The sequence below is a fragment of the Macaca thibetana genome, chromosome 2 (assembly GCF_024542745.1).
Source record: "Macaca thibetana thibetana isolate TM-01 chromosome 2, ASM2454274v1, whole genome shotgun sequence".
NCBI classification, from domain to species: Eukaryota; Metazoa; Chordata; class Mammalia; order Primates; family Cercopithecidae; genus Macaca; species Macaca thibetana.
The window spans coordinates 36,208,093-36,231,915 of NC_065579.1; the positions used below are offsets into that span (position 1 = coordinate 36,208,093).

The window sequence follows — 23,823 nt, forward strand, 5'->3', positions numbered from 1 at the left end:
TTGTTCCGGGCCAGGAAACACACGTGCATCCTGCGCATGCGCCCAAAAGCAACCCACTGCCCCTCCTGCTGAACCTCTTTAGCCAAGTCATCAACCAGCCCTCAAAATGCCCGCCCTCAAGACTAAACCCTCCGCCAATCAGGAAACCGGAATCGTCAGGCACGTCACTTATTTTGCATATGCCCTCCTCTCCCCGCCCCCATTCCTGGACTCCGCCCCGTCTGGGTCACGGATTGTCACCTAAGCGCTTCGTCCTGGCACCTGATTGGCTCTCTTTCCAGCTCCGCCTCCATCTCCACCCGCCGCCCGCCCCTTGTCGATCCCACAGCGGCAGGCAGAGCAAAGTACGCAGGCGCAGGCGCTGCCTCTCTCTTCTAGCGGCCCGCCCTCCCTCCTCCCCCTCCCTCCCCTCCCCACCCCCTTCCCCTCCTCTCCGGGTCTGCGCCCGCGCGTCTTCCTCCGGCACGCGCCGCCGCTAGCCGAGCACTCTCGCCAGAGCCTTTGGCTCGCGCGTGCCTTTTCCCCTCAGGTTGTGGGGAGAGCGGGATCCTGCTCCGCCGCCGCAGCAGCAGCGGCAGCCCCGGCAGCCTCGGGCGACAGCGGCGGCGCGCGAGCCCCCAGGCGGACCGTACCACCGCTCGCCAGCACGCAGGGGGAGCCGCCCGCCTCGCCGCGCACGCCTCGGCGACCCCGCGGGGCTGAGGCGTCGCCGCGCCCGGCAGCGTGAGCGCAGAGCCGGCCCCGACCCCGAGCTCGGAGCCCCGCGGGCCGCGCCCGCCGCCGGCCCCACCCATCCGGGTCGAGGAGGCCGAGGCCATGGCCGAGACGGAGGAGCGGAGCCTGGACAACTTCTTTGCCAAGAGGGACAAGAAGAAGAAGAAGGAGCGGAGCAACCGGGCGGCGAGTGCCGCGGGTGCAGCGGGCAGCGCCGGCGGAAGCAGTGGAGCCGCGGGTGCGGCTGGCGGCGGGGCGGGCACGGGGACCCGGCCGGGCGATGGCGGGACCGCGAGTGCGGGGACTGCGGGCCCGGGGGCCGCCACCAAGGCTGTGACGAAGGTGAGGGGCCGGGAGGCCGGCACTCGGGGCCCGGGCCGCGCGCCGGCGCCCCATGTGCCCGCCCCCGCCTGCCGGGGAAGCGTCCGGGAGGGGCCGCGGGGGCCGGGCGGACGGGCGAGGGCCGCCACGTGACGCAGGCTCCCCACTTCGGGCAGGGCTCGCCTGGGCCGGGACCCCTTCCGACACCCGCCCTGGAGCCGCCTTTCTCACCCCGCGTCGCTCGGCGTTAGCCAGGGCCCAGGCGGCGCCACCCTCCAGGGGCACTAGGTCTGGGGCCGCAGCGCCCAGCACAGAGCAGCGTTTATTGGGTGACGTCTAGGCTGAGTAATTCCGTGTGCTGACCTCAGCCCAGTAGTTTGAGCTGAATTTTCGCTTTCAGCAGCCGCATTTGTAGCAGCTCTTTTGTGATGACTTAGTTTCTAAGCCCGTGAAAGAAAAAGAAAAGTCTCGGTGGCAAGGTTGGGGTAGAAATGTAGTTGTGAAATTCCTACTGACTTCTTCCTTCGGCTTTTCTTAGTTGCTTAAAGTAACAGCTCTCATGCAGGAACCCGGCGGAAGTACAGTGTTAGCCTACGAGCATGTTTGTCCTCCATGTAGCCTAGTTTGCCCCAGAAGGAAGCAAGGGCTTTGACCGGTATATAAGTGCCTACTCAGTTTAGGTTCCAGCCACTTGATCCACTTTTCGTAGTGTGTTATTTGCTTAGTTATATGTCTACAAATAGCTTTAATTGATCAAATGGCGTTTGTTTTACAGGACGAAGATGAGTGGAAAGAATTGGAGCAAAAAGAGGTTGATTACAGCGGCCTCAGGGTTCAGGCAATGCAAATAAGGTATGGTCTGGTTACAAATGTGTTTAGATAACTTTTAGGACAGATACTGGATACAAGTTAGGTTTTCCTTTAGCCCCAAAGCAGCATCATAGTAGCCTTGTGCTCTAGATATGCTTATTAGGACTCAAATGGGTTCTGTCTAGTCTTTCTCACTGCGTGAAGGCAGCCCTTCCGTGTGCTCATCAAATTAGCTACTGACTCTAAAATCCTGTGAGAGCTTGCCTACTTCCAGTTCTGGTGAGGCCTTTTCATTTGAGACAGCTAAAATGGATTTTGTCACTTCAGAATTTTCACTGTTAACATCGGTGATTGTACTTAGTTTTGGTTTCAAAAGTAATGTGGATTTTTTCACATCCTCTCCAATAAGCAAGTGAATGTATTTTTGTAATTGAAGTATATCATACTTAAAGAGAGAGAGAGGTTTCATGTGTTCACACAGTGCTACCAACCTGTGCAGTAAGTACGCAGGTCAAGAAACTTGAGTATTACTAATACAGAACAAGGTTCGCCTCCTAACACCTATTCACTGCATTCACCTTCAACACAACCACTATCCGTAATTTTTTCTAAAACTTAATAGGAATGGAATTATATGTGTAAACGTTATTTTTTAAAGTTCAAGAAAACAGTAATTTTAAAAAATTGGGTAGTTTAGAAGATTTGAAATTAACATTTTGTTAAGTCCAGTCTATGGCAGTCAACTTTGATGCTAAGTGCCATATTTTGGAGGGTTCATAAAGTAGGAAAAAAACAAGTGAAGATATGGATCTGCTTTAAGATTAAAAAATCCTTTGCTCCCAGTTTAAATAAAAAAGGATTTTGATAAACTGTCTCCAGTTTGAAGCTTGCATTTTATAGGCAATGCCAGTGAGTGCGAGGCACAGTGGAGGAAATACTTTCCTTAACTGAAAACTGTCTTTTGACCTCTCTGGATGTTAGTATCTATAGCTTTAGATAACTTTTTCAAAAAGCAGTGTTAATAATTTGTTGAATACCTACCACAGCTAGGCATTAATGTCCTGTGAAAACATCATTTTGTGAGCTTAGCCAAAGTGAAACCCCCGACTGATAATGGGAAACTTTCAGGAACGGTAGCTTCTCCACTCTTGAGATTTCTTTGTAGTGGTGTTGAGTAGAAGTGATTAGGCTTAAGTTTGATTCCCAACCACTTGTTGGCTTCCTTCATGTATCTTCATCTTTTCTGTCTCCTGGGGCTTGACCTGTAAAGAATGGGGGAGGAGCGGATGTGAGGTTCTTCCCTTTTGGGGTTGTGGAACTACCTGTGTGTGTGGCTCCTGTTCTGTTGTAAAATTTGGCTCTTCTTGTCTTTTCTTTCCTAAGTGACTGCAGGTTCTTGAAAACGTGAGTGACTGTAAGAATAGTGTTTGGCCATGTCGAACTTGGCAAAAGTAGCACTTTACTGAAGATAAAATTTTGGTTTCAAGTTCACTGACGATTAGAAATTGATTTTATTAAACTATGGATATTATTTAAACAGAACTCGCTGTGTTTTTTCTGTTATTGACTATAAGTTACATGTTCATCTTCAGGGTTATTTTGGTCTTGATCTATTTTGGTTACTCTTGAGATCGTGAAAAGTGTCTTAAATAACTTATATACTTCACCCTTGCCAGGGATATAAGTATCAGCTAGTACAAGCATTTAAGTTCTGCTCAACCTGAAGTAGAGTAGCTTTTATATTGTCTTTTGGTTTCTTAACATCTAGTTATTGGCCTGAAGTGGCCATCCTAGTAGAGGTATTCCACTAACCTGCAACGCTGAGAAACTCTCTTTCCCATATGCTCATCCACCAATCTCTGCTACATGTGCTTTATCTTATTCTCTTTCTCAATATACTGAGAGTTAGCTGCAGATGTCACCGTCAGTCTTTTTTTTTTTTTTGAAACAGAGTTTCGCTCTTGTTGCCCAGGCTGGAGTACAGTGGCACGATCTAAGCTCACCACAACCTCCAACCCCTGGGTTCAAGCGATTCTAATGCGTCAGCCTCCTGAGTAGCTGGGATTACAGGCATTTGTCACCGCACCCGGCTAATTTTGTATTTTTAGTAGAGACGGAGTTTCTTCCTATTGGTCAGGCTGGTCTCGAACTCCTGACCTCAGGTGATCCGCCTGCCTCGGCCTTCCAAAGTGCTGGAATCACAGGCGTGAGCCTCTGAGCCCAGCCAGATGTCACATACAATCTTAAAGTTCTTGACACTGGTCCTTATAGTAGTTAGCATGTTAGGCCTTTACCTGTACTGAAAGGGAAAAATTTTCATTAGCAGCAAACATACTATATATTAAGATCCTATTTCACATTTACCAACCAGCTCAAGATTTAATACTAGGGTACTTAACGTGTCCAATTTTGTGTCTAAGTTAATCTTATTCAAGATCATGCCATTATAGACAAATTCTTGAGCAGGAAGTCATTGAGGTGGTTATAAAGGAACCTGTCACTTGAGTTAGATTCTTGGTTGGTTGTAGGCCTCTTTCATCTCTTATTTTTTTATATTTTTGAGACAGTCTCACTTTGTCACCCGGATTGGAATGCAGTGGCATGATCATAGCTCACTGTAGTCTTGAACTCCTGGGCTCAAGTGATCCTCCCACCTCAGCCTCCCAAGTAGCTGGGGCTACAGGTGTGAGTTGCCACCCCTGACTAATCTTACTTTTTTTCTGTAGATGGGGACTGTGTTCCTGGGCTGATCTCAAAACTCCTGGCCTCAAGTGATCTTCTCAAAGTACAGGAATCACAGGCATGAGCTGCTAGGCCCAGCTACTTCCATCTTTAAAATGGATTTTTGGGAGAATGTTAGTTAGAAAGATTTAATTCTTGAAGGCATACAGTGTTGAGTGTTTGTCATGTTTCAGTAAATAATTGAGTTCTTGGAGCCCAGTGGTTTTCTAGAAACTTTGGTGAGAAATCTAGACTTAAACCTGTTAGGCAGAGCTGGTTATGTTATCCAAGGTGGATTATTCTAGCAAATTCATGACTACTTTGCTAGACGCTGTGAGGTTTTCTGGTTGTAGAAATAAGTCATGCTCTAATAGACGACAGTAGATAATTTCAAAGAGATGTGCAAGGTGCTCTGGGGCAGAGGAGAGACATTTCATCATCCATGAATGGGTCGGAAAGATTTCTTTGGATGAGGTGCAGTGACATTTTAAGCCTCCAGGCCAGGCATAGCTGATCAGGCCATGTTTATCTCGCCAGTTTACTGTTGCAGCAGTGCTAGGTATAATAGGGACAAACCTGTGAGATGCCCGGTATTCCAGCAGCTCAGTCCAGTCTGATTCTTGTTTGAGCTGCTTCCCCCTAGTGTTGGGGAAGGGGAGTTAGGATGTATAAATTCCCAAGTCTCGAGGTAGAGAGATAAGGCTGTTCTATTCTTTATAAATATACTGCTGCAGGATGTGTGATCCTATCAGCCTTACTAAAGAAAACGCATTTCTCAAATCTCAAAGTAGAGAATATTTCTGCGTCATGCCTTAGAGCTATAAAGAGGATAAAATGAATTTAAAAGGTAATGTGAAATAATATAGCCTCTGGAATCCCACACTATTTTGACTCTGCTACTCTGTAGGCCTGGGGAAGGTACTTAAGTTTCCTCATACATACATACAGTGGGTCTCTTGCCTGCCTTAGTGTTACTGTGAGGTTTAACTTTGTACAGTGGGGTGGAATGCTGGCTGCCGTAGTAGATATTCAGTAAATCTTCCTTTTGTATCGTCATTATTCTCCTCACCCTACCAGTAGTGCCTTACAGGCTTACATGTATTTAAGACTGTGTATGTGGAATTGTGATGAATTTACAGCAGTATCGTAGTGTTTGTTTATAACATTTAGCTAATGAGAAGCTATATATTAGGATCAAACACTGAATTTCAGCCCGTCTCCCGTGGAAATAACCGTTTGGAACTTGTTTCTTGTTCTGCTGTGACATTTGGAGAGTTGATGCTTTCTGAAATATGTAAATATGAAAAAGCAATAAAATATATAAATCATTTCTACCCTGCTAACTGGCATTTAGGCAAGCCCTCTAAGCATCTCTGGGCTTCAGTTCCTCATTGTTGGATGAAGAGTTTTTTTGGCTTGGTCATTCTTTTTTTTTTTTTTTTTTTTGATAGAGTTTTTGCTTTTGTTATCCAGGCTGGGGTGCAATGGCATGATCTCGGCTCACTGCAACCTCCACCTCCCAAGTTCAAGCGATTTTCCTGCCTCAGCCTCTCAAATAGCTGGGATTACAGGCATATGCCACCACGCCTAGCTAATTTTTGTATTTTTAGTAGAGACAGGGTTTCACCATGTTAGTTAGGCTGGTCTTGAACTCCTGACCTCCGGTGATCTGCCCGCCTCTGCCTCCCAAAGTGCTGGGATTACAGGCGTGAGCCACCGTGCTCGGTTGATGAAGGGTCTTGACTAAACAATGTCCACATGCTTAGTTTAGTATTTCAGAATCTTAACCCAAAATACTTATTTATTTTTTTTATTATTACGCTAAGTTCTAGGGTACATGTGCACAACATGCAGGTTTGTTACACAGGTATACATGTGCTATGGTGGTTTGCTGCACCCATCAACTCATCATTTACATTAGGTATTTCTCCTAACACTATCCCTCCCCCAGCTCCCTACCCCCCAGCAGACCCTGGTGTGTGATGTTCCCCTCCCTGTGTCTGTGTGTCCTCATTGTTCAACTCCCACTTATGATGAGAACATGCAGTGTTTGGTTTTCTGTCTTTGTGATAGTTTGCTGAGAACGATGGTTTCCAGCTTTATCCATGTCCCTGCGAAGGACATTAGCTCATCCTCCCTTTTTATGGCTGCATAGTATTCCATGGTGTATATGTGCTACATTTTCTTTATCCAGTCTATTATTGATGGACATTTGGAAAAACCCAAAATATTTATTAAAAAAAATTTTTTTGGCCAGGCACAGTGGCTCACGCCTATAATCCCAGCGCTCTGGGAGGCTGAGGCGGATGAATTACCTGAGGTCAGGAGTTTGAGACCAGTCTGGCCAACATGGTGAAACCCTGTCTCTACTAAATACACAAAATTTTGCTGGGCATGATGGAGCAAGCAGCTACTTGGCAGGCTGAGATAGGAGAATTGCTTGAACCCAGGAGGTGGAGGTTGCAATGAGCCAAGATCACGCCATTGCTCTTCAGTCTGGGCAACAGGAGTGAAACTCCATCTCAAAAAAAAAAAAAATAGAGACAGGGTCTCACCAGGTTGCTCAGGCTGGTTTTGAACTCCTGGCCTCAAATGATCCTCCCACCTTGGCCTTCCAAAGTGCTGGGATTATGGGCATGAGCCACCGTACCTGGCCAAGAATCCAAAATACTAAGTTGTTCTCCTTGTGCCTTTTATTATTGATGTACAGTCCCTCTAATTAAACAGATTATGCTTATTTTTTGGTAATAGTTTGTAACGTAGGTGTATTTTAAATTTGTGGTTTTTAAATTTTTTTATTTTTTCCCTAAGGGCAAGGAGATGTTAGACACTAGACAGTAAAAAAGAAAACTTCAAGTTGAGATACTGTCACTATTCCGTCAGACCAAATAGGAGTTTTTATTTAAAAGCTTTCTGTGAGGCTGGGCGTGGTGGCTCACTCCTGTAATCCCAACACTTTGGGAGGCAGAGTTAGGAGGATCACTTGAGGCCAGGAGTACACGACCAGCCTGGGCAAGACCCTGCCTCTACAAAAAATGTAAAAAAAGTAAAATTAGCCAGTCATGGTGGTCTGCACCTGTAGTTCTACCTTACTTGGGAGGCTGAGGTGGGAGTATCTCTTGAGCCCAGGAGTTTAAGATTACAGTGAGCTAAGATTGGGCCTCTGTACTCCAGCCTAGGTGACAGAGCAAGACCCTGTCTCTAAAAAAATTTTAAAAATAAAAAACGATTTTTTGTGTGTAGGTTATAAAAGTAATATGTTTGTTTTTAGAAATTTTTTGAAAAAATGTAGCAGCATAAAATGTAAGAATTATCTGTAGTCTCTTTTGCTTAGGAATAATCAGTGAATAGTGCTGATTATTAAGGGCTTGTCAGCTCCATTTTACGTAAGAGGAAATTGAGGAATAAAGAAATTAGTGCCATATTCAAAGTTTCCTGGCTGGTAAGTGGCAGAGCCTGGATTTGAACCAGGAAGCCTGACTTTAGAATCTGCTCCTAATTGCTTGCTGCATGAAGAAGATAAAGTCATACATTCTAGCACCCAGAGCTACTCTATAATATAAACTTTTAAAAATTGTTGTAGATATCTTGGTATTTATATTAGGTATGTAGCTGCTGTTGTTGTGAATTTTTGGTTTGTATGACATGAATACTACCTCCAAGTCAGCATAGGCTTTACATTTTAAATGGCTGTGTAGAATTCTCTTACATGTTAATGAAAAGGAAAACTGAGGGATGGCCTGGCTATATTTTTTCTTTCTTTTAAATTGCATTTTTTTTTTCTTTCTCAGATCTCTTAGGGATGAATTGACATATTCTCTGTCCTTTTTCCTCTCAGATAAAGTTGTAAGTAAAATCTTGCTGTAAATGTAGATGAGATAGATCTATTCTTCTTTTCCCTCTCTTCCTTATTGCCACTCCAGCCTCTAAATTCTGCAGTTACCTCTGATTGGTAGGTAATTCATACAATGCTGCCATTTTTTATTTTTTATTTTTGACACGGGGTCTCGCTCTGTCACCCAGGCTGGAGTGCAGTGGTGCAATCTCGGCCCACTATAGCCTCTGCCTCCTGGGTTCAACCAATTCTCCTGCCTCAGCCACCCAAGTAGCTGAGATTACAGGCATATGCCACCACACCCAGCTAATTTTTGTGTTTTTAGTAGAGACAGGGTTTTGCCATATTGGCCAGGCTGGTCTCGAACTCCTGACCTCAGGTGATCCGCCTACCTCGGCCTCCCGAAGTGCTGGGATTACAGGTGTGAACCACCGTGCCCGGCCAGTGCCATTATTTTTTAATGGCATTTTGCCACTTTTTTTTTTGAGTTGGAGTCTCACTCTGTCACCCAGGCGGGAGTGCAGTGGTGCGATCTCAGCTTACTGCAAGCTCCGCCTCCCGGGTTCACGCCATTCTGCCTCAGCCTCCCAAGTAGCTGGGACTACAGGCGTCTGCCACCACGCCCAGCTAATTTTATATATATATATATATATATATATATATATATATATATATATATATTTTTTTTTTTTTTTTTGGTAGCGACAGAGTTTCACCATGGTCTTGATCTCCTGACCTCGTGGCCCGCCTGCCTCAGCCTCCCAAAGTGCCACTTTATTTTTTTCTAAGTATCTTTAAAGGAGACTGTCAAGCTGGTCGTATAGCCAGCTCGTGTCTTGTTTTAATAGAAATGGAAGGAAAGCATCCTTAGATATCCTTTTGCAGAAGCCAAGAGAGGCTGTGATGTTCCCAAGGTTATACAGTCAAGAGAGGCAGGTGGTAAGTGGAAGGCCAGGGACAGAGTTTTGGGAACCAACCTTTTTTTTATAGGAAGGTGGGGAAAACGTAAAGTGATGAAGGAGTTGAGAAGCTTGAAGACCTAGGAAAAGCCACCATTGTCATGAAAAATAATTTTATGAAAAGGTTGGTAGTTGAGTATCTTCTGCCAGGTGTATCTTCAAGGTGAAGAGCTGCAGAAAGGACGTTTGATTTAGCCATTATTATGCTTTAATATCCCTCTGGTCAGTATCCCGTTTGTCAAGAGACAAAAATATATACACTTGGCAATTTAGGACATGTAAAGTTACATAAAATAATAAAAAGTAATCCAACAAAAAGAGAAATAATCAAAGATGCCTAGGAGAAATAGATTATGACTCAAGTCAATTCAAGAATAAATTAATTAGCATTGAGAAAATACTGCAAGCAGTCTTAAGATGGTATGTTACCACGGAGGGTATCTTTTCCATTTATAACATCTGGAAAGCCGAAGACTGAGCTCTTATATATATTTTTTTAAACAGGTGATAAATACATGTCTGATGTTAGGGGCTAGTTCTATCCTTTGTAAACACGGCATATATTTGTTTTCATCTGCTGGAATGTGAATTCTGATTCTGAGAGCATTTTGTTACATGTGCTAAAGGATTGGCAAATAAAATTATACAACTTTCAAAACCCTTCATTTGTCACTAAAAATATGCTTACCATAAATGCCTGTTTGTACACTTTGGTGCAATGAAAATTTTGTAATCGTGCTCTTAATCCTTCAGCTCACTCTCTTCTCTGCATTTCAGGTTGTATCATCCTCTCTTCCCTCCCTTAGTCGCTTGAGGCGGTAACTGGGGTCCTGCTCTTACGTGGGGTCCTGCAAACCATCAGGCATATTGTCACAGAGGCACATCAGTATTTTTTTTTTTTTTTTTCCAGACACAGTCATGCTGGTCACCCAGGAGGGAGTGCAGTGGCACAATTTCAGCTCACTGCTGCCTCTGCCTTCTGGGTTCAAGGGATTCTCCTGCCTCAGCTTCCCCAGTAGCTGGGATTACAGGGGTGCGCCCCCATGCCTGGCTAATTTTTGTATTTTTAGTACAGATGAGTTTCGCCACGTTGCCCAGCCTGGTCTTGAACTCCTGACCTCAGGTGATCCATCCACCTTGGCCTCCCAAAGTCCTGGGATTACAGGGTTGTACAGATAATCATGGATAAAACTAAGGATTTGGACTGAAAATTTTCTTGGTGGTTCCTTAATGAATTTACATGTTTGCTTTTCCAACAGTGAAAAGGAAGAAGATGATAATGAAAAGAGACAAGATCCAGGTGATAACTGGGAAGAAGGTGGAGGTGGTGGTGGAGGTATGGAAAAATCTTCAGGTCCCTGGAATAAAACAGCTCTGGTCCAAGCACCTCCTGCTCCAGTAATCGGTAATTTTACTATTTCAGTTTCAGAAAGATGTCTAATTTATATATGATTTTATATATGGTCCACTTTCAACTCGGTGCATGATTATGGTGGGGTGAGAAGGAGGGGCTCCTTTCCATTCCTGGTTGAGTGGGATGTGTGTGTCTCTTGTTAAAGACTTCAGAATCCTAAAGAAAAGGAATCTGGAAGTTAAAAGACATACTTTTGTCCTATATGATGCTGTAAAATTTATATGTAGATAGTCTAGTCGATTCCAGTTTCGTTTATTTAAATTGAGCATTTATTCTAATATTCTCTTTAAATATTAACTACTTGCTAGTGGAGGAAAAGGTAAGGAAAAGACTTCAATTTACTAGAATCCAAGGTAAGCTTCATTTGGGATTTTTAGTAGTAATTACCTAGGGTTGGGTATAACTCCAAAAGTTTTCATGAGAGAGAAAATTCTTAAAGCTTTTATCATTTAAAATATTTTTGACAGCTGAGTAAGGACAAAGACAAGGGGCCCTTGTCTTCACTTGTGCTTTGTCTTTTTCATTCCCTTTAACTTTCCTGTTTTTTGAAGCATGAATTCTCAGCAGGACTGATGTTATCTCAAGGGGGTAAAAGTTGCTTCTTACAGAGTGAAGGAATCTTATACCTTATCAGTCATTTGTGGCCTGCGAAAAGGCTAGAGTGCATAAACAGATGTATAGTTTATCTGCAGTATTAAAATTTTATGGAGTGGGGGGCAGTTGGGAAACAGATGTCTGAAAGGTCTCCTTAGGGCGATAATGAAAGTTTAAGAGCACTACTTTAAAGAAATGTATACTCATTGTTTTATTTAGAATGGCATAAAGAATAACTTATCACTCCAAATCTTGCTATGCTGAAATCACACAGATAACTACTGTATTTTTTAGAGACAGTTTCACTCTGTGGCCCAGGCTGCAGTGCAGTGGTGCAACGTGGCTCATTGCAGCCCCTCAACTGCTTGGACTCAAGTGATTCTCCCACCCCAGCCTTCCAAGTAGACTACCAGGGCATGCCACCTGTTTATTTTATTGTGGAGATGAGATCTCACTATGTTGCCCAGGCTAGTCTCCGACTCCTGGGTTCAAGCAGTCCTGCCACCGTAGTTTCCCAAAGTGCTGGGATTACAGGTGTGAGCCACCACACCCGGTCTTATGTTTTTAAATCTTTAGAATCTTTTTGTTTTGTTTGAGACAGAGTCTGGCTCCTGACTTCAAGTGATCTGCCTGCCTCGACCTCCAAAAGTGCTGGGATTACAGGCGTGAGCCATCATGCCTGGTTAGAATCTTTTTTTCTTTTTTTCTTTCTTTCTTTCTTTTTATTTTTTCCAATAGACAAAGTCTCATTCTCTTGCCCAGGCTGGAATGCAGTGGCACAGTCTTGGGTCACTGCAACCTCCACCTCCCGGGTTCAAGCTAGTCTCCTGCCTCAGCCTCTTGAGTAGCTGGGATTATAGGCATGCACCATCATGCCCTGCTAATTCTTTGTATTTTTAGTAGAGATGAGGTTTCAACATGTTGGCCAGGCTGGTTTTGAACTCCTGACCTCAAGTGATCTGCCTGCCTCGGGCTCCCAAAGTGCTAGGATTACAGACTTGAGCCACCACGCCCCAGCCCCAGCTAGAATCTTAAAAAATAACCACACTGGCATTTCATTAAATAAATTCTTTACATATGGCATCTTAATCAGTCCCCCCAATCAGGTAAAGAAGTAATTCATATTTATTGGTAGGGAAACTAAGGACTATTTAAGTCCTATTCTGAAAGGCAGTCCCTGATGAGACCAGTCATCCAGTCCCAGCAGATTCCTTTTCTACTTCCAGTAATTTGGCTTGTGGAACTCACCATTTACGTAGATTACTAAAGTTGTACATGGAGGAGGAGTTAGAATAATACCCTAGAAAAATAGAATGTTTTCACTTTTCTTTTTTCTTTTTTGAGAGACAGAGTCTTGTTCTGTTGCCCACGATGGAGTGCAGTGGCTCAATATTGGCTCACTGCAACCTCTGCCTCCCAGGTTCAAGCCATTCTCCTGCCTCAGCCCCCTGAGTAGCTGGGATTACAGGCGTCTGCCATCACGCCCGGCTAAGTTTTGTATTTTTTGTAGAGACAGTGTTTCACCATGTTGGCCCAACTGGTCTTGAACTCCTGACCCCAGGTGATTCACTCACCTCAGCCTCCCAGAGTGCTGGGATTACAGGTGTGAACCACCACACCTGGCCTGTTTTCACTTTAGACATTTTCTGAAATAACTTTCCTTCTGTTGTCTGACCCAGAGACCCTGGTATTGTTTTTTCTGTAATTGTTAAATGATTGGGAATGCAAGAATAGCTTATTAAAATGCTGAACATTTGAATAGTTTATCTAAAAATTGTTTTAAAATATTAGTTACAGAAACCCCAGAACCGGCAATGACTAGTGGTGTGTATAGGCCTCCTGGGGCCAGGTTAACCACAACAAGGAAAACACCACAAGGACCACCAGAAATCTACAGCGATACACAGTTCCCATCCCTGCAGTCAACTGCCAAGCACGTAGAAAGCCGGAAGTAAGTACTATAAGTAATTGCATTTTTGTTTAGGACTTCTGTTCCTCGGCCAGGGAGTGGGATATAGGGCATACCCACCCAAGGGAGACTATTCCTTAACTAATGAAGCCTGAGCTTCAGCTGACAGGCAGCTAAGAGTCAGGACGGAACTTTATATACCTAGAAGGGAGGAAAGGGGGAGGGCAAAGAGCGTTGGAGACTGACTTTGTCTTCTGTCTGCAAAAGTTTGTCTTAGCCCTGGTTTATGTTGTTTTATAGCAATGACAAGTTTTAATGTAGTTAAAATTCTTTTATAATTGAGTGGCTTTTGCTCCTTATAATATGGAAACTAGAAATATAAAAACGCTGTGTAATTATATTCCCAGTTAATGTGACTGTAGACAGAAGATGTTGGCATTTATAAATCTAATATTAAAATAATCTTATTTCAGCAGGTACTTAAAATGAATGCTACCTGGAATTAAATGACTACATATGGCACAACTACATCTTACTTAGGGACATGAATTTTTTAAAATAAAATGGGAAGAAATGTAAATGACATCAGATGGAAATGTTTTTTGGGGTGGCTTTTAGAATAAATCCCAGCCTTTTCGCCACTTTGAGAGCACAGCTGGCTTGAATTTAAACCTCCACGTGGACTTGCTCCTCTGCTCTGTCTTAAAAAATGTATAAGGGACCTTTGGGAGGGCAGTGATTCACCACACTCAAGTTTCTTTACCTGATCTAATCAGATCCACTCCCACAAAATTGATGTGAGGAGAAATCATTGACTAACGAGTAGAATTTACTTGAATGAGAAAATTGTTACCCTTGTGCATAAAGAGAGAGATGTATTATCTATTACTTGCTAAAAGTGAAAGTGTTAGGAGGAATGTCATCACACAGCTTTTAACAGTTTTCTTCAAGTTTGTCCTGAAATAGGGTCACATTTAATACTATTTAGTAGAAGATAGGACCCTAGAGCTTCAGTACAGCGTTCTGTGTTTTCTGTTCAAATTGAAGCCTTAAAATGGTTTGATAAGGATTTTATATATGCCCACTCCTACCCCTCCCCAGGATTCTTCTAAGGGGTGGCTTTTTTTTTTTAAATTCAAGGACGAGTATTTTCAAAAACCCTAGTGAAGAAAAAATATTTACTGATTACATTTCTTTTCCCTTAGGGATAAAGAAATGGAGAAGAGCTTTGAAGTAGTAAGACACAAAAATAGAGGTAGGGATGAGGTTTCAAAAAACCAGGCCCTTAAACTTCAGCTAGACAACCAGTATGCTGTGCTTGAAAATCAGAAAAGCAGCCACTCACAATACAATTAAGGAATGGGCTTTGCTAACCCTTCTGAGGTAACTAGACTGCAGCTAACCACCACCAACAGTCAGTCATCATCTGATCTCTGCTGGACCTACAGACACCGATGCAGACCACTCAATTTCCTGACCGGCCCTATTGCACTATGGAAGTTAAAGTGTCGCGACTGCTCTATACATATTGGATTTAGGGGAATTTTCATTGTTATATAAATGTGTGAACTAGTTTCAACAGTGTTCTTTCATATTTACTCTGCAAATACAAAAAACCAAAACCTGCAGCCAGTGGTCATTTCAAAATCTTTTTATGTTCAGATACTGAGCCTTCATAAGGGTTGACTACCTCAGATCTGCTGCACTCATTGTGGACTTCATGTGGATCACAACTTCTGGATAAGAAGGTTACAACTATTAAGTGTTGATGCGAACCTTGCAACCAGCTCTACTGGATTCTTACCAGAAATCCTGCATAAAAAGTCAGCCATCTGGGTTCTGATCTGCTGTAAAAGATGAAGATTTAAGTGACCTTAATTAACCTGTCCTGTGCCCTACCCTTAAGGAATACTCTATGTAGTAGGCTGTGGCTGTATTATACTTCCTGGAACACGCCGCTGAAAAGAACTGATGTGTTCAGATCATCTGTGTAGGGCTGTGATTTGTAATTTAAACTTTAATTGTATTCTGAGGTAACCACAAAATAAATTCAACCAAACTGGGGTCCACCAAGTAGGGGAAGGGGTAAGGGAGAGAATAATCTTTTTTTTTTTTTTTTTTTTTTTGGTAATTTTTTTTTTTTATTTGGATAGTGCTTTTTTGTTTTGTTTTGTTCTGCATTAAGGCCTTTTTTGCTTTGACTTGAAGTAAGTTCTTTGACAGAGCATATTGCTTGGTTAAGTAAGTAACCTAAAGTATGCATTAGGATTGTGAAATGTCTTCGTGAGTATGCCAGTCCTGAGGGTGGAACCAAATCGCCTTTGATGTAAAGGGCAGTGGATTCTGGAGGCTCTACTTCAGGTGCTGCTAATGCCTCTTCTAATCAGGTCTAAATTGTGTAGTAAACTGCAGTGGGAAGAAAATGCTTTCTGCTCAGGCTAAGGGGTTCACTGATCTGTCCTTACAAATTCAGAGCAACATGAGCAAAACCTCAGCTAAAATCCATTTAAGTGTCATGGATTGTGCATGATCTTTGATAAGAATTCCTCATGTACTTGTGCCCAGTTTTTCAAGGTATTGGCTGTTCTATAGATGCAGTGATTGTCCCAGCTAGCTCTGTTTTCAACCTTTTGGTGTGTCTTTATGTTCATTTGGAGAGTCAGGGCGAAAGACAGGTGATGTAGCACTTCTGTTTTTAATAATTACAGCTTCAAATACCTATTAATAGTTTGAGGTCCTTTAGACGGACTTGAGGAAGCCACCCAGGATTGCGGAAGAGTGTCCACCTAACAAGATGGTCTGGCAGTTTCCTAGTTTTGTATCTTGGGTTCAATAGAAATATCTGAAAGTGGTAATGTGACCACTTGATGCAGAGTCCGGGTTTCTCTATAATAAATCCCTTTGCCAAATGCATGAGTTGCAGACTTGCTATTGGCAAGAGTGAAGCAAGTGGGTGAGTAAAACTATTTTGATGTGGGAGCATTTTCAGATAGGAGTTTAGTCTTGATGAAAGTGTCCGTGCAGGAATTGGACTCCAAGGAGGGTTACAGTATCTCCTGATGGGACCTGCCACTCACATCTGGGCAATAATGTTGACATTTGAGGTGGCAGGCAGGATGCCTGCCTTCTAATCTATTTGGGTGAGTAGTTGAGCCAGCCAAGGGGAAGTTGAATGATTAAATCAGAAATGGGATTCTTGGTAAACAAGACTATTTGGGAACGAAAAACCTTAAAAAATAGGCTCTTCATCGTTGAACTGTGTATTTTCCCTGCATTTTTTTCCCCACAAAATTTTGTTGGGGGTTGTGTTACCGAAGAATGAACAGAGATGAGTAAGTGGAGGTGTTATGTAAAGGCATACTGTACCCGAAATCTGAAGACCTGCAGCAGATTTAAATCACAACTCTTGTTAAAACTTTTTAAAAGATTGTGAAAATATCAAAATGTACATGAATCAAGTTTTAATATACTGTATGATGGGTGGATGAGGCTGTCCATTGTACCATTTGTTTGAATTCTCAGGCATGGTTTGGCAGTGCAAGAACTCTGTAACATTAACAAATTCAATAAAAAGTAAATATATGGATTTTGGACTGTAATGGTTATTTTAAAGCCTTATTTTGTCTTTGAAAATGGTGAGTTAAGGTCATACCTCTCGCTGTGGGAAAGTGAAGATGCTCTAAACTCAGGAGTGTACTTTTTTTTCTTTTTTTTTTTTTTTTTTTGTTTGAGACAGTCTCGCTCTGTCACCCAGGCTGGAGTGCAGTGGTGTGATCTCAGCTCACTTCATCCTCCGCCTCCCCGGTTCAAGTGATTCTGCCTCAGCCTCCTGAGTAGCTGGGATTACAGGCACGCACCACCACACCAGCTAATTTTTGTATTTTTAGTAGAGACGGAGTTTCACCATGTTCGCCAGGCTGGTCTTGAACTCCTGACTTCGTGTCCACCTGCCTTGGCCTCCCAAAGTGCTGGGATTACAGGTGTGAGCCACCAGGCCTGGCCGGTAGTGTACTTTCCATTTCAGAAGTGTTTATGGAGTGCTCAAGCATAAAAAAGACCGATGAGGATTTAGGCAAACCAAAGACAGTAAAAAAAAGAAATACAAAATTTTAAAAATACAAAACATGAGGCATGAAAGTGGCTACAAAGGTATGACAAATATTTTTGGAAAACTTGAAATACACATTTGTCCTTGTTGCTGTATTAAATTTTGTTACCTTAAATTATGGCAGAGGAATCTAAAGTCTTTATATAGACTAGGGATTTGAGACTTTGTTCCTTGAGAATCTTAAAATTCTCAAAAAGAGCAGTAATTTTAAATTTCAGGATTTTGGATTATAGTCCCTAGATTTCTAAATTAGCAAAAGTGTATTTGTCATTTTGGTAATGGAGTTTAAATATGTAGTATTAACAATTTGTTATTTGATTATTTGTGCTTGATTGAGATTTTTTTCTTTTGACAGCCCTATTTAAGGTAGAACAGGCACAGAAACTCAGTCTTCCCTGCTTTAATTTCCTCTCTAGTTTTAACTTTTTAGATAAAAGTCACGCTTTTCCAAAAACAAGAGACAGAGTCTTGTGCTGGAGTACAGTGTCACAATGATGGCCCCCTGCAGCCTTCAACTCCTGGCATCAAGGAATCCTCCCTCTTCAGCCTGCTGAGTGGCTGGGATTACTGTGTGTGCCACCAAACACTATTTTGTTTTTTAAGAGATGGGGTCTTACTATGTTGCCCAGGCTGGTCTCAAGCTTCCTGGTCTCAAGCAATCCTCCTCAGCCTCCCAAAGTGCTGGAATGTTTTACAGCCACTTTGGGAGCCACCACACCTGGCCAAAAGTCACCTTTTGAAGTATACAATTTAAGACTTTCTTATATTCTCAAAGTTATGCATCCATCACCACTCTTAAAGTTCTTGAACATTTTCATCACCCCAAAAAGAAATTCTATTGTTATTAGTCATTTTCTTCCTTTCTCTCAAATTCCTTAGTCCTAGGCAGCCACTATTGTATTGTCTCTAGTTTCTTTTTTCTGGATTTTTTTTTTTTTTTTTTTTTTTTTTTTTTTTTTTTGAGACAGAGTCTTGCTGTGTCACCCAGGCTGGAGTGCAGTGGCGCAATCTTGGCTCAATGCAACCTCCGCCTCCCGGGTTCCAGTGATGCTCCTGCCTCAGCCTCCCCGAGTAGCTGGGACTACAGGCGCCCACCACCACGCCTGGCTAATCTTGTATTTTTAGTAGAGATGGGGTTTCACCATGCTGGCTAGACTGGTCTCAAACTCCTGACCTCAGGTGATACACCCGCTTTGGCCTCCCAAAGTGCTGGGATTAGAGCTGCGTGAGCCACCGTACCTGGCCCAGACTTTCTCATTCTGGTCATTTCATATAAACAGGGTTATACAATTTGGTTTTCAGCAACTGGCTTCAACTTGTTTTTGAGCATGTTTTTGAGGCTTAGCTTGTATCAGTGCTTCGTTTTTATTGCTAAACAGCCTAGGTAATTGTATAGATATACCACGTTTAAATTGTACGTTCATCTGTTGGACATTTGGGTTGTTTCATTATTATGAATGATGTTGCTATGAACTTTCATGTACAAGTTTTTGTATCAACATTTCCAGTTCTCTTGGGTATATACTTAGGGATGAAACGCTGGGTCGTATATCACTGAGGAACTGCCAAACTCTTCTAAAGTAGCCTTACCATATTATATATTATTTTTCCCACCAGCAGTGTCAGAGGATTCCAATTTCTCCAATATCCTTGTGATCACTTGTTTCAGATTGGTTCTAGCCTTCCAAGTGGCTGTGAAGTATCTCATTATGGTTTTATTTTGCATTCCTGTAATGACTAGTGGTGTTGAGCATCTTTAAATGTGCTTATTGGTCATCTGTATGTCTTTGGAAAAATGTGTATTCAAATCCTCTGCCAATTTCTAAATTGGTTTACTTAAAACTTTATTATTGAGTTACAAGTGTTTTAAATTTCAGGTACTACTACTTTGTCAGATACATAAATTGTAAATATTTTCTCCTACCGTTTTTCCCTTTCTTCAAAGTGTCTTTTGGAGCACAAAATTTTCAATTTTGATTAAGTTCACCGTACCTATTCTTTAGTTGCTTGTGCTTTGGGTGTTATATCTAAGAAAACATTGCCTAACCCAAGTCATAAAGATTTATGCCTATTTTCTTCTAAGAGTTTTATGTTTTTAGCTCTTTCATTTAGGTCTTTGGTCTATTTTAATTTTTTTTATTGTGACTTAGAGTTCCAGCTCCATTCTTCAGCATTTGAATATCCAGTTGTTCAGCACCATTTGTTTAGACTCTTATAGTTTTGGGGGGATTTTGTGTTGTTGTTTTTGAGACAGCATCACCCAGGCTGGAGTGCAGTAGCGTGATCGTAGTTCACCGCAGCCTTGGCCTGGGCTCAAAGGATCCTCCCCACTGAGGCTGGGGAGGTCCCCTCTCAAGTAGCTTGGACTAAAGTGCATGCCACCACACCCAGCTAACTTTTTTTATTTTTAGTAGAGATAAGGTCTTGCTATGTTGCCCAAGCTAATCTTGAACTCCTGAACTCAGGTGATCCTCCTACCTCAGCCTCGCAAAGTGCTGGGATTACAGGTATGAACCACCATGCCTGGCCTGTAGTTCTTACTCTTTATTTAGCACACTACACATTTTGGTTTTTATCTCTCTCTGTTATAATGTGAAAGTGTTTTGGGGTAGGTACACATAGGTGGAGATGTCAGGAGGTTGAGAGTGTGGGGTAGGAATTTAGGACAGGTCATGCTATGGGTGTATAGACTGACAAAGGAACAAATTAGGTCACGATCTCAAGTTAGGGAGTGGAAACAAATTAATGGAGGTAGTCAGATTGGAAGGAGAGCCAAGAAGTTAGAAAATCATATGGACAGTTGTTCTAATAACTAGCATCCTGAAACTGCAGGTTTGTAATAGTTTTAATCCACCAGTTACTACAACTAGGTACTAATGGGGCCTGCAGAATGCAGGCAAGTTATGAATTGCTTCTCTTGGGCTTGAAATAAAGATAATGAATATTATGAATGATATATTGAGTAAGAAATAATTGCTTATTTTATCTTTTTGACACAGTTTCACTCTTTCGCCCAGGCTGGAGTACAGTGGTGCGATCCTAGCTCACCACAACCTGTGTCTCCCAGGTTCAAGGAATTCTCATGCCTTAGCCTCCCCCGTAGCTGGGATTACAGGCACATGCCACCACGCCCAGCTATTTTATGTATGTGGATGTACGTATGTATTAGTGGAGACAGGGTTTCATCATGTTGTCCAGGCTGGTCTCGAACTCCTAACCGCAAGTAATCTGCCTGCCTTGGCCTCTCAAAGTGCTGGGATTACAGGCGTGAGCCATCATGCCTGGCCTTAGAAATAATTGCTTTAAATAATCATATTTATATTATCTAAAATAGGAATTATGTTCACATCAGGAATTTAGGATATACGTAAAAGTAATCATTAAGGCAGTTCAATCCTTTTGAATTTGCAGCCCAAGTGGGAACTGGAATTCTAAATAATTGGATATAGTAATACAGATGGTGGGTAGGATTTAAGTCATCGACTTTAAAAGTCTTTAATCCCTCAACCAAACCATTCAGGGATCCAGTCAAAGCACGCAAGAAACTTCTGTAAAATGGTTCATCTCCAAATATGATGGAGAGTAGCACCCAGCTTTCGCAATTTTCATCATAAGAAGTGGGGCAACTCTATAAGATTATGTCCATGGTTCTCAAACTGCTGCATTTTGGAATAATCTGGGAATCCTTAAAAAAAACCAAAAAACAAAAAAAAATCCCACCGGGCATGGTGGCTCATGCCTGTAATCCCAGCACTTTGGGAGGCCGAGGTGGGCGAATCACCTGAGGTCAGGAGTTCAAAACCAGCCTAGCCAACATGGTGAAACCCCATCTCTACTAAAAATACAAAAATTAGGCCGGGCGTGATGGCTCAAGCCTTTAATCCCAGCACTTTGGGAGGCCAAGGTGGGCGGATCACCTGAGGTCAGGAGTTTGAGACCATCCTAACCAACATGGAGAAACCCCATCTCTACTAAAAATACAAAAAATTAGCCAGACGTGATGACACATGACTGTAATCCCAGCTACTCAGGAGGCTGAGGCAGGAGAGCTGGTTGAACCTGGGAGGTGGAGGTTGTGGTAAGCTGAGATGACGCCATTGCACTCCAGCCTGGGCAACAAGAGCAAAACTCTGCCTCAAAAAAAAAAAAAAAAAAATTAGCTGGGCGTGGTGGTGGGCACTGTAGTCCCAGCTACTCGGGAGGCTGAGGCAGGAGAATCACTTGAACCTGGGAGGCGGAGCTTGCAGTGAGATGAGATGGTGCCATTGCACTCCAGCCTGGGCTACAGATCAAGACTCCATCTCAAAAACAAAACAAAACAAAACTGATGCCCAACTCCTACATCCAGACATTCTGAATTAATTGGTATGCAGCGTGACCTGAGCAGAGCAATGTTTTTCAAGTCCCACAGTTCTAATGTGCAGCAAAATCTGGGAACCACTGGGTTATGTCAAAAAATGATAAATTATTTCCCTAATAGGCAGTTGGAAGACAACCATAGGGCTAGCTCAAGTAGGAAATCCCATTCTTAGACCAGAAAGGATTATCATATTCCTAAATGCATTTTTGGATACTGTTAAATGAGGGAAAGTGGATACTGAAGTTGGAGGGAAAGACTTGTCAACTGAAATACTAAATGTTTTTGATTTTTTACAAAACTACACATTTGTGTAGTTCAGTCGTTATTAATATATAAAGACCATTTTTAATATCTGTCATTTCTTAGATAACTGCCTCATCATCTATGTAACTTCTGTAGCTACTCGTTATCCTTCTCCAACATACTTCCATGCTGTTTGACTTGTCTCTTGACAGCAGATCTGACCACTCCTGAGTTTACTCACTGTAAATGTTAATCTGCCTTACACTACCCCAGCCACTTTAAATTTGCCCTTTCATTATGTTGCTCAGTTATAGCACCTCTGGGTTTTAAGAGTTTTTTAGATTTCTGCTATTCTCCTGGGTGACTATGAATTCAACCATCATTAATTAACCTTACCAGAGATAAGCTTTTTCAGCCGCGGAAGCTTATAGCTCATCTATTTAGGAATCAGAACCTCGGGCCAAGTGTAGCTTGTGCCACCTACACACTCTGGGTCTGTGGCTCACCTTACCAGTTCCTGCCTTTTAAAGGTCATATGGGTTACACTTAAGCATCTTTTCACAATGAGGTGTGGGCACAGATTCGAATCTCTTAGGTTTGTCTTTGGTTTTATTATAACTTGTTGGGACTACTATGGCTTCCTTACTGGAGTTCTCTGATTTTACAGTTCAAATGTATGTCTTTAATTAGAACCTGAATTAAACAAGGAAGTCAGGGACTCCCAACCTCAGTGGCACCATGGTAATGGGGGTGAAGAGGAGGTTGCAAGCTCCCATTGTATTCTTTTGTTCTGCCCTGACATCCTCTTCTTTTTTAATTTTTTTTTATTATTTTTATTTTTATTTATTTTTATTTATTTTTTTTTGAGACGAAGTCTCGCTCTGTCGCCCAGGCTGGAGTGCAGTGGCCAGATCTCAGCTCACTGCAAGCTCCGCCTCCCGGGTTCACGCCATTCTCCCGCCTCAGCCTCCCCAGTAGCTGGGACTACAGGCGCCCGCCACCTCGCCCGGCTAGTTTTTTGTATTTTTTAGTAAAGACGGGGTTTCACCGGGTTAGCCAGGGTGGTCTCGATCTCCTGACCTCGTGATCCGCCCGTCTCGGCCTCCCAAAGTGCTGGGATTACAGGCTTGAGCCACTGCGCCCGGCCCCTCTTCTTTTTTTAAAACCTTAGCTCCAGCTGGCAAGAGTGTTAAATCACTTACTGGAATTTTTAAAAATTGTATAGTTTTTAACCTTGAGCCAGGCATTGTTCTAAACAGGTAACACATGTTGACTCGTTTAACCCTGAAAGCCCCTTAAATAGGGGAAAATAGGTTCTGAAAGGTTAAATAGCTTGCCTGGAGTCACAGCTAGTAATGAAGGAGCCAGGACTCCAACCCAGGTGTTTCGGCTCCAGCATGTTTTTAACCATGAGGCTTTGCTTCCACTCTTCTCCTTAGATTTAAGTAAGGGTAGAGAAGGAACATGGGAACCAAATGCTCCTTCAAAATGATTTGAAAATGCTCTTTGCCCTGTTCCCATCCCAAGGTCAGCAGGGATGCATCAGAGCCTGACTTCTTCAGTCTCCCCTCAAAGCAGCAGAAAGTTCTTTTTTTTTTTTTTTCTCCCTGAGACGGAGTCTCCCTCTGTCGCCCAGGCTGGAGTGCAGTGGCAAAATCTCGGCTCACTGCAACCTCCACCTCCCGGGTTCAAGCACTTCTCCTGTCTCAGCCTCCCGAGTAGCTGGGGCTACAGGCGCCTGCCACCACTCCCAGCTAATTTTTGTATTTTAGTAGAGACGGGGTTTCACCATGTTGACCAGGCTGGTCTCGAACTCCTGACCTCAGGTGATCCAC

At 42.8% G+C, this 23,823-nt stretch overlaps 1 protein-coding gene across 5 annotated transcripts; it reads left to right on the plus strand.

Annotated features, from left to right (window-relative positions):
* The first annotated feature begins 390 nt into the window (after window positions 1–390).
* CDV3 (CDV3 homolog) lies at window positions 391–16,863 on the plus strand. Of its 5 annotated transcripts, none has more exons than XM_050779661.1 (5): window positions 391–1,056; window positions 1,811–1,887; window positions 10,620–10,765; window positions 13,160–13,319; window positions 14,483–16,863. In XM_050779661.1, the coding sequence occupies exons 1-5, from the start codon at window positions 817–819 to the stop codon at window positions 14,631–14,633; spliced, it is 774 nt and encodes a 257-aa protein (XP_050635618.1). In that variant the 5' UTR covers window positions 391–816; the 3' UTR covers window positions 14,634–16,863. The 5 variants fall into 5 exon arrangements, with proteins under 5 accessions (XP_050635618.1, XP_050635619.1, XP_050635620.1 ...); XM_050779662.1 differs by having other exon boundaries at window positions 402–1,056; window positions 13,751–16,863; XM_050779663.1 differs by having other exon boundaries at window positions 402–1,056; window positions 13,754–16,863.
* Window positions 16,864–23,823: the final 6,960 nt, after the last annotated feature.